Source organism: Bison bison, unplaced genomic scaffold (assembly GCF_000754665.1).
Source record: "Bison bison bison isolate TAMUID 2011002044 unplaced genomic scaffold, Bison_UMD1.0 scf7180017864460, whole genome shotgun sequence".
NCBI lineage: Eukaryota > Metazoa > Chordata > Mammalia > Artiodactyla > Bovidae > Bison > Bison bison.
The window spans coordinates 1,723,413-1,738,646 of record NW_011495022.1 but is presented as its reverse complement, the minus strand read 5'-3'; the positions used below and the strand labels follow the sequence as shown (position 1 = coordinate 1,738,646).

Genomic DNA, 15,234 nt, shown 5'->3' with positions numbered 1-15,234 from the left:
ACCACTTCCGATTTGCCTTGATTCATGGACCTAACATTCCAGGTTCCTATGCAATATTGCTCTTTACAGCATCGGACCTTGCTTCTATCACCAGTCACATCCACAACTGGGTATTGCTTTTGCTTTGGCTCCATCCCTTCATTCTTTCTGGAGTTGTTTCTCCACTGATCTCCAGTAGCATACTGGGCACCTACCAACATGGGGAGTTCTTCTTTCAGTATCCTATCATTTTGCCTTTTCATAGTGTTCATGGGGTTCTCAAGGCAAGAATACTGAAGTGGTTTGCCATTCCCTTATCCAGTGGACCACATTCTGTCATATTAGTAGGATTTTACTACTAATATTAGTAGTTAATTAATATTTACTACTAATAGGATTTAACTACGTATTAGTAGGATTTTAATTTTCCATATATTAGTACTGAAAATCCTTATTGATTTGGGATTGTTTTAGCTTTATTTCTAAATTATGCTTTTATAAAGAATCTAAAATTTAGTGTTTAACAGACTGCTTTAACCCAAAATGGGATATTAAAAGTTTCTCCAACTTCTACCCATATTAAGCAATCAATATACTAGAAATCTGTCAGTTTCAGAAGACCTGAACAATTCCAATATATCCTTTAAAGTGCTGACTTTTATTTACCAAAAGAAAATTTTTAATATTAGAACATCTTAAACATCATAAGCTAATCTTTGCATCTTGCATCAACCAACTAGTTCTCAAGGTGACAATGCAGTGCCACCTATTGGTTAAAACACTGCAATTCAAGTTTTGCTTTTTATAACTAAGGATTTTTTTTTTCTTAGTATTTTCGATCTCTGGTTGGTTGACTCCTCAGATGTATGTGGAACCTGTGAATATGGAAGGGAACCCCACTCCAGTACTCTTGCCTGGAGAATCCCATGGACGGAGGGGCCTGGTGGGCTGCAGTCCATGGGGTTGCTAGGAGTCAGACACGACTGAGTGACTTCACTTTCACTTTTCACTTTCATGCATTGGAGAAGGAAATGGCAACCCACTCCAGTGTTCTTGCCTGGAGAATCCCAGGGACGGGGGAGCCTGGTGGGCTGCCATCTATGGGGTCGCACAGAGTCGGACACGACTGAAGCGACTTTGCAGCAGCAGTACAGTATATATCTTGTCTTTGCAATGTTCCTAATTAGTACATGAAAGTGACCTAAAAATAAAATTCTATAATTGAAAAATCTAAATATTTGCAGATGAAACCACCCTTATGGCAGAAAGTGAAGAAGAATTAAAGAGCCCCTTGATGAAAGTGAAAGAGGAGAGTGAAAAAGTTGACTTAAAACTCAGAAAACTAAGATCATGGCACTGGTCCTATCACTTCATGGCAAATAGATGGGGAAACACTGGAAACAGTAGCTGACTTTATTTTGCGGGGGGGAGGTCCAAAATCACTGCAGATGGTGACTGCAGCCAGTTAAAAGACACTTATTCCTTGGAAAGAAAGTTATAACCAACCTAGACAGCATATTAAAAATCAGAGACGTTACTGTGTCAACAAAGATCCGTCTAGTCAAGGCTATGGTTTTTCCAGTGGTCATTTATGGGTGTGAGAGTTGGACTGTGAAGAACAGCTGAGCGGTGAAGAATTGATGCTTTTGAACTGTAGTGTTGGAGAAGACTCTTGAGAGTCCCTTGGACTGCAAGGAGATTCAACCAGTCCATCCTAAAGGAAATCAGTCCTGAATATTCATTGGAAGGACTGATGCTGAAGCTGAAACTCTAATACTTTGGCCACCTGATGGGAAGAACTGACTCATTTGAAAAGACCCTGATGCTGGGAAAGATTGAGGGCAGGAGGAGAAGGGGATGACAGAGGAACAGATAGTTGGATGGCATCACTGACTCAGTGGACATGAGTTTGGGTAAACTCTGGCAGTTGGTGATGGACTGGGAAGCCTGGCGTGCTGCGGTTCCTGGGGTCGCAAACAGTCGGAGACGACTGCGCAACTGAACTGAATGGAACTATTTTATGCATTTCATAGGTTCCAACGTGATTTTTTTCCTTTTATGCTGAAGAAAAAATGTTCAATGATTTGTATTTAACTTACAGCTCCTGTTCCTGAGATAATACTTTTAAAATTCAAGACTACAGATGAAGGTTCTATTTATGTACTATGACTCTTTCTTCTGTTATTGTAGTCTTAAAAATTTCACATGAATTGTGTTTCTAAACTGAAAACCGAAACCAAACATCTAATGAATATGTACAGAGTGATCAAGTGCTATCAATGTACTTGATAACCATACTGTACTTTATGACCCTAAATCAAAGTATATAGCAACTTGTCACTCAGCACCACACATGCTATGAATTATCGTTGACAACAGCACTGTAACTTGCAGAGGAAAGAGCGTCTCACACTGTGCTGGCTCTCGATCTCTTCGTGCTTCTGCTGTAGGGCTTGGGAAGCTCGGATGGAGTCTCCAATTCCCCACTGGGCTCTCAGCTGCTCTGATCCAGGCCCTTCAAGCCAATTCACAACCTATGAATGGAAGTTGAGATGAAATTTTAAAATAATCAAAAACCTTTCAAGCTTTCATTCTAATTGGTTTACCCCTCCCAAAGTTCCTCAAGTATTTTTAATTTAAATTCTATTTTATTGAACATTGCATTTTATTGTATATAGTAAATGTTTCTTTTGGAACTATACAGCTATAATGTGACAACTTTCCCAAACTTAAATTTGATAAAATGTACACCAGAGCATCGTAGGCTTTCAGCTACCTGATTATCTGCCAGTTAAAAAAATCTGGGATGCTCCCATAAGATAGGATTAAAAACTAACTTATGATGATAAGAAAATCAGAGAACTACAGGATTTAAAATTGGAAGGGGCATCAAAAATGACATTTGTGAAATTTTTTATCTAATAAGAAAAGTGACTTTCAGAAAGATTAAGTGACTTGTTCAAGGTAATAGAACTCATTATTTAGTAACTAAGAGTCACATGTCTTGACTCATCATCTAGAGTTCTTTCCAAAGCATCGAAAAAACAGAATGAATTAACTGATAAAAAGATAAAATATTTTTCTCACTTTGAAAATTAAAAACAGAATTATACTACTGCAATGCACTCTAGGTGTCTGAAAGACCATCTAAAGTCCCGTTGGCACCAAGTCTACTCAGAAAGATATAGGGAGGGGACTAGTTTGCGAAAAGAGCAGCACTGGGTGTTTCTCTTTTGCTAGGTCCCTGAAGCAGTCCATCAGTTCAGGAGATGAGATCCATATGGGATAGATATGGGAGACACTCTATTAAAAACTCACACCACACAAGTGTCATGCCCATTGTAAAAGTCACTGAGATCAAAGATGTGCAAAGTTATGCCTTCCATCAAGTTATTAACAGATCTTCCAATCCAGATCCAGAATAATTTTTATTACAAACAATATTGCTGACATAATAACACAGCTGACATTGTAATTTTCATCAAGTTTTCAAGAGAATAGAGCTAGACAGTTAAGATCAAAATCTCATGCAGAAGAAGATCAAATTCACATGCAGAAGAAAAATGGGTTTTGCTTACTCTACCCATAAACACATATACTCTAAAACCAGATAGACACAGTGAAGTAATTCTAACAGAAAAAAATATTACCCAGCTCTACCAAGCTAAATTATTATTTAGAAAGCTAAATTCAAAACAGAAATTCAACAACAGATATATGGTTATGTCCTAAATCTTAACTCAGCATAGCTCCCCAGAAATGAATGAGTCAAACATGCTTAAGAGACTAAGCAGGCATGCACACACACACGCATGCACACACACACAGCAAATACTAGAGACTCAGTGAGACAGGCTTATCTAATCACAGACCTATAGTGCATTCCATAGCTGCTACCAGGCTGATATGTATTTCTTTTAAAATCTAAGAATTTATGTAGTTTTAATAATTATATAAAAGCACCGCATCATACCTGCCCCCTGAGAAACCTGTACGCAGGTCAAGAAGCAACAGTCAGACCAGACATGGAACAATGGACTGGTTCAAAATTGGGAAAGGAGTACGTCAGGGCTGTATATTGTCATCTTACTTATTTAACTTATATGCAGAGTACATCATGTGAAATGCCAGGCTAGATGAAGCTCAAGTTGAAATCAAGACTGCTGGGAGAAATACCAATAACCTCAGATATGCAGATGACACCATCCTTGCGGCAGAACATGAAGAGGAACTAAAGAGACTCTTGATGAAGGTGAAAGAGGAGAGTGAAAAAGCTGGCTTAAAACTCAACATTCACAAAACAAAGATCATGGCATCTTGTACCATTACTTCATGGTAAACAGATGGAGAAAAATGGAAAACAGTGACAGATTTTATTTTCTTGGGACTCCAAAATCAGAGGATGGTGACTGAAGCCATGAAATTAAAAGACACTTGCTCCTTGCAAGAAAAGCTGTGACAATTCTAGACAGGGTATTAAAAGGCAGAGACATCACTTTGCCCAATAGGTCCATATAGTTAAAGCTATGCTTTTTCCAGTAGTCAGGTACATATGTGAGAGTTGGACGATAAAGAAGGCTGAGTGCTGAAGAGATGCTTTTGAACTGTGGTCCTAGAGAAGACTCCTGAGAGTCCCCTGGACAGCAAGGAGATTCAACCAGTCCATCCTAAAGGAAATCAGTCCTGAATATTCATTGGAAGGACTGATGCTGAAGCTCCAATACCCTGGCCACCTGATGTGAAGAGGTGATTCATTGGAAAAGACCCTGATACTGGGAAAGACTAAAGGCAGGAGAAGAAGGTGAGATGGTTGGATGGCATTACCAACTCAATGGACATGAGTTTGAACAAACTCCAGGATCTAGTGAAGGACAGGGAAGCCTGGCGTGCTGCAGTCCATGGGATTGCAAAGAGTCAGACACGACTGAGCGACTGAACAATAACAACAACCCCAACCTGAGGAATAATCATGTGTATTTCCTTTCATTAACTTTTCACATGCATTTCATTTTTATGTGCTACTCCAGATTTAAGTGCTGTAGTTGATTCTCATAGAATACAAGTAATCTCTCTCTTGGGCTCTTCACTTTCATGTGGCTATAGTTGTTATAATTTTCAGTGGCTCTAAACCTCTTTCTTAAGACGGCCAACCTCCTTGTCTGTCTCACCCTCTTGGTCTCTCATTTGTCCAACCAAACCATCCAATCAACCAATACTACTAAGAGCTAAGCAGGTAATGTCCTACATCAAATAACTATTACACCTGTTTTCACAGTGCCAGTTCTCTACTGTTGAGCATCTAAGTAATTTAAACATGAGTGTTATACAGCAGTTATGCAAGAGAATTTTTCTCCAATCCTCTATTGTTTCCTTAGAAAATGTTTTCATTGACATCCTGGGTCCAATGATCTTGTAATGTTAACGGCTAATATACATTATAAAATTACTCTCTAAAACACTTCTGTATGAAACATTCATGTCATGAAAGCTTTAACTGAAAATAAACATTCACAACATATATATATACTATTGCTTTAATTTGTTTATAATTTTTATTTTCTGAGATTCTTAGTGCAATTTATTGAGAAACACCTACACAGGAGCTCTGGGAGAAATAGTATCTGACAACCAAAATATTTTTTGCCATTTCCAAAAATTTCTTGTAATGGGGTTCTTGCCCTCAGTTACTTCAACCTTAATGGAAGAGATGAGATGGGTAAATAGTCAAGCAAAACAATGTAGCAATGATTACATTTAATTTGAAATCATTTATGTTTATCACACAACTGGGTTAGAGATGGTAACTAAGAAAAAAACTAGTTAGAGCATAAGAATGTTGGTAAATTCCTAGGTGTATGATACTAAGTTGACTAAAATTAGGGGAAAGTTAAGTAGATGTGATTTATTTTTTGATTTTATATTTTTCTAACATAGATTGGTTTGAAAAAAAAAAAAAGAGTAAGACTTACTGTTTGTTAATAACCAGAGGGGAAAAGCAGAACAACATACTAAATAAAAATCTTTTCATGTGGACTGAATACTCATCTTTGTTGGAATCTCTCTCCCAGTGTGGCTCTGTGTAGCATTCAGGATGCAATGTGGCTGGCTGGCATGGCCTACGATGGCATACGATATCATGGACAATGGGCCCTTGCCTATGCATCACCATCTCCTCCTTCACCCGAGCCCAGCCTGTGCATCCAGTGCTCCTCAAGGGTGCTGCTCTCTCACTGGTCTTGCTTTAATATGGGCTGTCCTGCTGCCTGAAATCTTTGAGCCCCTTCTTTTCCTGACCTCTTTCTCATCTTTCAAGATTCATCTCATTCTGATGATTTTGGTCTTACGTTTTCTACTGAACTGTTTATTTTTCTTTTGATCTATTTTTAAAAATGAGTTGTTTTTCATTTCCAAGGGCCTGGATGCTTCTGATTTGTCTGAACTTACACTGTTGATTTCTGGATGTCAAACAAATCCAAATAAAAACACTATTCTTGTGATTACTCTTGTTATTTCTTTTTAATTTTGAAACTTCCTACATAATAAAAATACTTTAAAAAGCATTATTATAAATTACACATTTTAAAGTTATAATGTGGAGCAATATTCTCAAGCCAAAATCCCTCAGAGTCATTTTTTGCTCCTTTTTTTCCTCTTATATCCTGTGTATCTGATACCCTTAGAATCCTGTTGTTTTGACTTTCAAAATAAAACTGCATCTAAGCCTGTTTCAGGCCTTACCGAGATCCCTGTGGCAGCCTCCCAACCAGGCTTTCTGTTTCTGGTTTTGCACTCTACGTAGCTGACTATCGCTTTTAAAATACTTCCATCAAGTTCAAAAGAAAAATCTCTTTAGGTGTGTTTCTAAATATTAGAATAAATAAATTGTGAATGTTTGCTTACTAATAATATGCCATTCTTTCAGGATTTATCTTTTGGTGCCTGTCCCCTTTTTTGTCCTAGTATCTTAAATATTAATATATTCGTAGCTTCCACCTTTTCTACAAGGTTTTAGTACTAGAGAGCAAAAACTCAAAAACAAAAAAAGTTTAAGTATTATTTTTGACTCACTGGAATAATCTTGCGGCCATGATTTTCTTTGTTAAATTCATGCTTTCAGAGTCCTAAATTCATCTACAAACCCCTAGCAGCAGAAGCTCTTTATAATACAATGTTCCTCAACATCTCCACTTTCTCTGCTTTACTCTTTTGTATGAGCTGGTTTTGAAGGGGCAGGGTACTAGGCTCCTGTTTGTGTCCACCAGCCTGTGCAAAGTATCCCTCTTTCATGAGAGACAGATAAGCAGTTCAGTCTGGAGAAAGCACTGAACATGACTCTGAAATCTAAATTCTGGCTCTGCCCCAGGAAGTGAAAGACTCTGGTCCATCACATCTAAGACGTGTCAATGCTACCTACTGTACAGGACTGTTGTCACGATTACAGTCATTATACATAAGATACTTGAGCACAGAGGATGGTATGAACAGTGTTAGTCTCTTTGCTTTTCTCACTTGTTCTGAAGGAAAAAGTTCCTTCTGTTAATCATTCTTTATAAACTTTGTCTCACATCTACATTTTTACAATAAAATCCATGTATTTCTTAAGCAAATCCCTGAATTGTTTTATTCTATGCTTTTAAAAAACGGAAAGAAGAAGAGAAAGTTTTGGGCTTCCTTGGTGGTTCAGTGGTTAAAAAGCTGCCTTGCAATGCAAGGGACACCAGTGCGATCCCTGGTCCAGGAAGAAGCCTGAGCACAACTACTAACTCCACACTCTAGAGCCGGTGAACCGCGACTACTGAGCTCGCATGCTGCGACTGCTGAGGCATATGCACCCAGACCTTGTCTGCAACAAGAGGAGCCACTGCAATGAGCAGCGTGCACACGACAAGGAGTATCTGTCGCTCCCTGCAGCTAGAGGAAGACCGAGTGCAGCAATGAAGACTCCATAACACCCTCCCCCTAAATAAATAAATCTAAAAAAAAAAAGAGAGAGAGTAAGTTTTAAGTAAGAGCATTTAAGTAAGTTTTAAGTAAGTGCATGTAAACACTTTGAAACAGGTTTCCATTCGCTTGGGGTGACTCATCTGCTTCTCATTTATTATGATGTATTATGAATATAAAAGCTATATAATAGCATTTAAGTATTTTAAACAAGTGGTAAATTATTTCACTGAAAATACCTAAATTCTAAAAAATAAGGATGGAATGAAAATAACTCAAAAATTTTAACTGTTAAAATGTACATTATTTTTAAAAACCTAAGACAATATTAAACATTTAAACTTAAAGACTCTAGAAAACATGTAAACTCTAGAAACAAAAGAAGCAGGTTAATATAAATGATGATAACTTGGGAAAAACAACTCGTCAGCAGAGAACTTTCAAAGGGCCATAAATTTAAAAATAAACTTTAAGTAGAGCAAAGACATCTCTTTGGCATGCACACACACACAAACTCAGTTACACAGTCACATGTATATATAGTTTTAATGTATGCTCAAAGTAATTTCCCTTAGAATGCACCATAAGTAACAGGCACACCATAAATGTATGACTATTTCTAATAAAAATGATGCAAACTGAGGTTGATGCCCCAGTAAACAAGTGTATTTAAATCCATTAATGATGGCGGTTTGCCAAAATGGGTTTGTAAAACTTCATTTCAATCAGGACCTATTGCTCAGTTGATATGAATATTAAAGCAAGCACAGTTTCATGTACAATCCTTATCAATGTAACCTCTCAAATGGTTACGTTTATACGCAAAGTATAACCTTGGAGATGTGCTCTTAAAATCCACCATGATAAGTGTCTGAAGAGGCCAAAAATGCATGTGACTATTTAACATTTATTCCCAGCCAGGCTGACTTCCAAAAACCACATGAGAGAATTTCTAGATGTATGTGAGGTTAAAACAGGCAGAAGAGCATATCAAGCAAATGTGAAGCATCTGGCCAGAAGAAAGAATACAGAGAACTGGGATCACAGCCTCCAGTGGCATACTTATACAACTGAGAGTGCAGCCTATTTGCATCTATGGTCCCTTTCTACAAAGGAAGAAAATCACACGGATGATTCTAGAAACATTTGCAATGCTAGTCAAAATTACTGCCGTAATCAATAATCAGAATAACGATAACTTATTTCAGTGATATGGTATCACCTCCTATCCAGAAGCATGTGAAATCTCATTTTAAAATGTAGTGGCAGCAACACAGAATACTTCTGCATTCCATATGAAGTCTAATGCTACCAATCTGAACTGTGGAGAATAAGTGACAGATAACTGCAATGGCTACTACTTATCATACAGTTCATCTACTATAGCTATTGGTTTCTTTTTCATTATGTTCTGTTTTCAGTGATAAGTCACTAAAATAAGAAATCTGGAAAATGTCAACTGTCATTAATTCTACATAAGCAGAGGTAGTCACCTTTATGATTATTTTTACATAAACAAGAAATTTCATTTCCCCCAAATTTGCAAGGTTGAAGATGGTAGTTTATACTGCGTATGCTGACATGATATGTTACTAAATAGCTAAACTTAAGTAATCATTTTGGCAAGAAAAATAGATCTTTCCCTAAAATGTTACCTGTGAAAAACAAAATGTAGAAAACATCACATGATGAATATTAATTTTCTAATTTACCTGTAATGCTCATAAAAAAAACGGAATTGAAATGAGGTTGTTTTTAACAACAATCTCATTGCCATCATCACCATCATTTTAAGAATCCTCATCTCTTTTCTCTAGTTTCTTTACTCTTTATCCATTTGAGCTGGTCCATCATTTCAAAAATGCACTAACACCTTTGCCTCTGATCCCACAGAGCAAAGCACAATGCTGGAGGAATCCCATCATCCACATTCTCTGGTGCCTGCATGTTAACAGCCAGCCACGTATTCACAGGAACAGGCCAGAAAGTTTCCACCATAAAGTTAAGGCCAACACTACCTAAAAACACATCTATACTTCCATGGTAATTTCACTCTTACAATCTCCACCAAAAAAAAAAAAAAAAATCTCAATCATTTCCACTCCATTTAAACCTCTAATCATCTTTAACCACTGTCCTTTCCAACCCTGCCCTGCCTCCAAACCTCTACCACAAAGCAGATCACATTTGTCTCTTACCTTAAAAAACACACTTCATCACTCAGGAACTCAGTCATCTTCTTAATGCCTGACATACACAGAGGCAACTCTGAATTCATCCCACCCACTTCCCTCCTGTTACAATGGAGTTCTCTCTCTTCCATTCTAAAGCTAATCCCTTCAGTTCTGCTTTGGAGTCCATTCACTTCCACCTTGTCACAAATTTGATAGTATTAATTATTCTTTCTCTCTTTCATATTCAACTCCTCCCTCCAAACAGAAACTCTCCTCCTCCAAACTAAGCCTCTTAGTTTTCTGTATTACAAAAACAGACAAACGAACTGCACTTGATTCCCGCTGGAGGCTGAACTGTGCCCTCAAGCCCCCCCACCAATACGGTGACGTCCTAAGCCCCAGTACTTCAGGATGTAACGAGTATTTATTTGAAGACAGGGTTCTTTAAAGAGGCAGTTAAATTAAAATAAGGTTATTAAAGTGGGCCCTAATCTGACTGGTGTTCTTAAAAGGCAACAAAGTTCAAACAGAGGCAGGTATAGAAGGAAGATGATGAGAGGAAACGGAGAAGAAGGCTACAGCATGCCAAGGAGAGGGGCCTGGCACAGATCATTCCCTCACAGTCCTCAGGTAGAATCAACACTACTAACTCCCTGATCTTGGGCTGTTAGCCTCTAGAACAAAGAGAAAACAAATTTCTCAAGTCCGCTAGTCTGTAGTATTTCAATACAGCACACCTAGCTAATTAACACACTCCCGCTTCTAGTCATTGCTCTATTTCTCATCTTTCCTCCAGAGAAAACATTCTCCATGAGTTCTCTACACTCGGCGTCTACCACATTCCACTCTCATACCTGAGTTCACTCCAATGTGCTCCTGGCCCTGCCACTGCCAGCGCTGCCATCACCAACAACCTGGATCTTACGGATTCTTAGTGGATGCGTTAAGTCTTCCTCTTATTCCGGCCTTTCAGCAGCATTTGAGAGGGATCCCAACTCCTTCCCTGACATATTTTCTTCTTTGGGCTTTCACGATACACAGCTCTTTATAATTTTCTTCTTCATCTGTGACCAATCCTTCACTGCCTTCTCTTCAGGAATATGCTCCTCTATCTTGTCATTAAATGCTGGAGTTTCTCAAAGCTCAGTTAAAAAGCCCTCCTCTCATCTACTCAGCTCTTTTCCGGGACAACTCTCACCCCATGAATGTTTTAATTACTATTCATACACAGATGACACACAAGCCCAGATTTCTCATTTCTGGACCTGTTTGGGACCAGTCGTGTCCGACTATGTGCGACCCCATAGACGGCAGCCCACTAGGCTCCTCCATCCCTGGCATTGTCCAGGCAAGAACACTAAACATGTCTAAAATCAAACTCATGATTTTCCACACCTTTTCCCTCTGCACATAAACCCAAGCCCTGTCCAATGTTCCCTAACTAGAGGACACCACCATCCATTAAGTCCTGCAAGTCAGAAATGCTTCATCTCTGATACTGTCTTCTTTCTCAACCTTCCTCCCTTCACTGTCCTTGGGACTTGGCATGGTTGCAGTTTTACAATTATTTCTGTAATTATGTAACCATGTACCAAAAAGTGGGACCCTGTCTGTTTTTACTCACCATTACATTCCACCGGGCACAATGTCACACTACTGTATAATAGGTACTCATTTTCTTTTAATGGATGAGAAAATGCTATTATTAATAAAAACTCATCATGTGCCAAGCACTAAACACTTATTAAATCTTCTTAATCTCTGTTAACAGCCCTATTAAGTAGGTATTATTATTACTGTTGCTGTTCTCCTCAGTTTACTGAGGAGGAAGCTAGGGCGCTGAGAAGTACACATCCTTCCCAAGATCAAACAACTTGGATGTGGTAGAAGAAGGCAGACCCAGGTGACCAGGGCACTTTATACCGCTACGCTATTCCATCTTTATGGCTTTCAAAGCTACTCTCAAGCTACTTTGCTAAACTTTATCTGAGTTTAATAAAAGGTATCTTTAATTTATGAATATATCACATAGAAAAAGTTATATATAATTAACACACACTTCCCTGGTGGCTCAGAGGTTAAAGCGTCTGCCTGGAAAGCAGGAGACCTGGGTTCGATCCCTGGGTCGGGAAGATCCCCTGGAGAAGGAAAAGGCAACCCACTCCAGTACTCTTGCCTGGAGAATCCCATGGAGGGAGGAGCCTGGTAGACTACAGTCCATGGGGTCACAAAGAGTCGGACATGACTGAGCAACTTCACTTTTCTTTCAGAAATCTTCAGTTTGTATGTCATTATCATGAGATAAAGCCAAAATCATTTTGCCTGGAATTCAAGATCGTCCATGATCCAATTCTGTCCTTCCTTTCAAGCCTTCTTCCCCGTGATTCCCTAATGCTCTAGTCAGGGGTCAGCAAACTAGTGCCTGCAGGACAATTCTAGCCTGCCACTTCTTTTTACTTTTTAATAATCTAATCTTACTTTTTATTTATTTTTTATTTTGGCCACATCCATGATATGTAGGATCTTAGTTCCTTGCATTTTGGCCACATCCATGACATGCAGGATCTTAGTTCCTTGACCAGGGATCAAACCGGTGCCCTGGGCACTAGAAGCACAGAGTCTTAACCACTGGACTGTCAAGCAAGTCCCCACTTGTTCTTATAAATAAAGTTTTACTAGAGCACAGCCAAACACATTTGTTTACATAATGAATATGCATTACAACAGCAGTTAAACAGCCACAGCTGCAAGAAAACTGTATGAACCAAACAGCCTAAACATTTACTATTTGGCCCTTCACAGAACAAGTTTTCCAACAGCTGAACGAGAATTCTAGACTAGAATCTATTTCACTGGGAATAAATGAAATAGCTACCACTAGCTGAGTGCTGGGTTCTTTCAACAAAACTTTCAAAAGAGGTCCTGTTATCCCCGTTTTATATGTGAAAGAAAGAAGGAAGAGAAAGAGAGAGAGGAAGGGGAAAAAGAAAGAAGGAAGTGAAACAGGTTCAGGTCGTAAAAAGGTGACCAGGCTCTCACAGCAAATATATGGAGGAACGGGGATTCAACTCATGCTCACGGACCAGGCTTCATGATTACGGGCCGAACAGGTCCTGGGACCTACGGCTGGCTTTTTCTTCAGCAGATCCTGGGATTTAATGCTGTTATTATTTACTAATGCGATCCTTTCTCCTCCACAGGATGCCAATGCTCCTTTAAAACTTAAAGTAGAGGTTACCCATTCTTGGGGATAAACTCACGCACTGCCTTTTTCCACTAAGTCTTACCAGATCTCCTGCTACCAGAGGAATGAGCCACCCTATGAATGCACTGCAGTCATTTCCTCAGGACACCTAACTCTCTCTCCCCTCTTAAACTTAGTATAGCAAAACCCAAATTTATATCCTTCAGAAAAAACACAAGGTGTTTTATATAATAAATACTTAACAAATACTTATCTAATGAATGAATCCATATTAAAAACACTGGGACACTTCTAATCTGGATTGTCAAAGTGGAAAATTTAAGATTTACTTCTTAATAATTCAGCAAATGAAAATCCAAAATGTAGCCTAAATACAGAAATATCTTCCTAAGTACTGATTTTTAGTGTTTTTAGCCTACTTATAAAAATCAATTTGAAAAAGAAATAAAACTTTCTAAGTATTAAATATAGTTCATGCTATCAGTACCATACAGTAACGAAATAATATTACAGTTAATATATCACACATCACCATTTCAGTAGAACAGAAAACCTCTTCATAACGCCCAAATTAACAACAAAAAAAACAATGTTATTAGAAATTTAAAGTAAATTCACGGCAAACAATAAAATGTTATTTATTACAAGACTATAAAGACCACAACAGATGTTCTGAATACCTATTTTTGAAGCTCATTCTGATACAGTAACCTGAGTGCTCAACATCATCACTGTAGAAATAATATGACTTAAATGTCAATACTAATTGACCAAAGGGTCAATACTGAAATCAAATTGATTATATGCTTTTCAGCCAAAGATGGACAAGTTCTATACAGCCAGCAAAATCAAGACCAGGAGCTGACGGTGGCACAGATCATGAACTCATTGCCAAATTCAGACTTAAATTGAAGAAAGTAGGGAAAACCACTAGACCATTCAGGTATGACCTAAATCAAATCCCTTATGATTATACAGTGGAAGTGGGAAATAGATTCAAGGGATTAGATCTGACAGAGTGCCAGATGAACTATGGATAGAGGTTCATGACACTGTATAGGAGGCAGGGATCAAGACCATCCCCATGGAAAAGAAATGCAAAAAAGCAAAATGGCTGTCTTAAGAGGCCTTACAAATAGCTGTGAAGAGAAGAGAAGTGAAAGGCAAAGGAGAAAAGGAAAGATATAAGCATCTATTCCAAAGAATAGCAAGGAGAGATAAGAAAGCCTTCCTCAGCAGTCAATGCAAAAAATAGAGGAAAACAATAGAATGGGAAAGTCTAGAGATCTCTTCAAGAAAATTAGATACAAAGGGAACATTTCATGCAAAGATGGGCTCAATAAAGGACAGAAATGGTATGGACCTAACAGAAGCAGAAGATATTCAGAAGAGGTGGCAAGAATACACAGAACTATACAAAAAAGATCTTCATGACCCAGATAATCACAACGGTGTGATCACCGACCCAGAGCCAGACATCCTGGAATGTGAAGTCAAGTGGGCCTTAGGAAGCATCACTATGAACAAAGGTAGCAGAGGTGATGGAGTTCCAGTTGAGCTAATTCAAATTCTAAAAGATGATGCTGTGAAAGTGCTGCATCCAATATGCCAGCAAATTTGGAGAACTCAGCAATGGCCACAGGACTGGAAAAGGTCAGTTTTCATTCCAATCCCAAAGAAAGGCAATGCCAAAGAATGCTCAAACTACTGCACAATTGCAGTCATCTCAAACGCTAGCAAAGTAATGCTCAAAATTCTCCAAGCCAGTCTTCAATAGTATGGAACCATGAACTTCCAGATGTTCAAGCTGGATTTGGAAAAGGAAGAGGAACCAGAGATCAAATTGCCAACATTGTTGGATCATCAAAAAAGCAAGAGAATTCTAGAAAAACATCTACTTCTGCTTTATTGACTATGCCAAAGCCTTTGACTGTG

General features: G+C 38.4%; 1 protein-coding gene across 5 annotated transcripts in view; it reads right to left on the bottom strand.

Moving 5' to 3' along the window:
• Positions 1 to 15,234, bottom strand: part of SESTD1 (SEC14 and spectrin domains 1) — a 144,449-nt gene that overhangs the window by 20,306 nt on the left and 108,909 nt on the right. For all 5 annotated transcript variants that reach the window (XM_010859749.1, XM_010859747.1, XM_010859748.1 and 2 more), the window contains one exon: positions 2,391 to 2,513. In XM_010859749.1, coding sequence (XP_010858051.1) covers positions 2,391 to 2,513 — 123 coding nt within the window. The remainder of the gene's footprint in view (positions 1 to 2,390; positions 2,514 to 15,234) is intronic.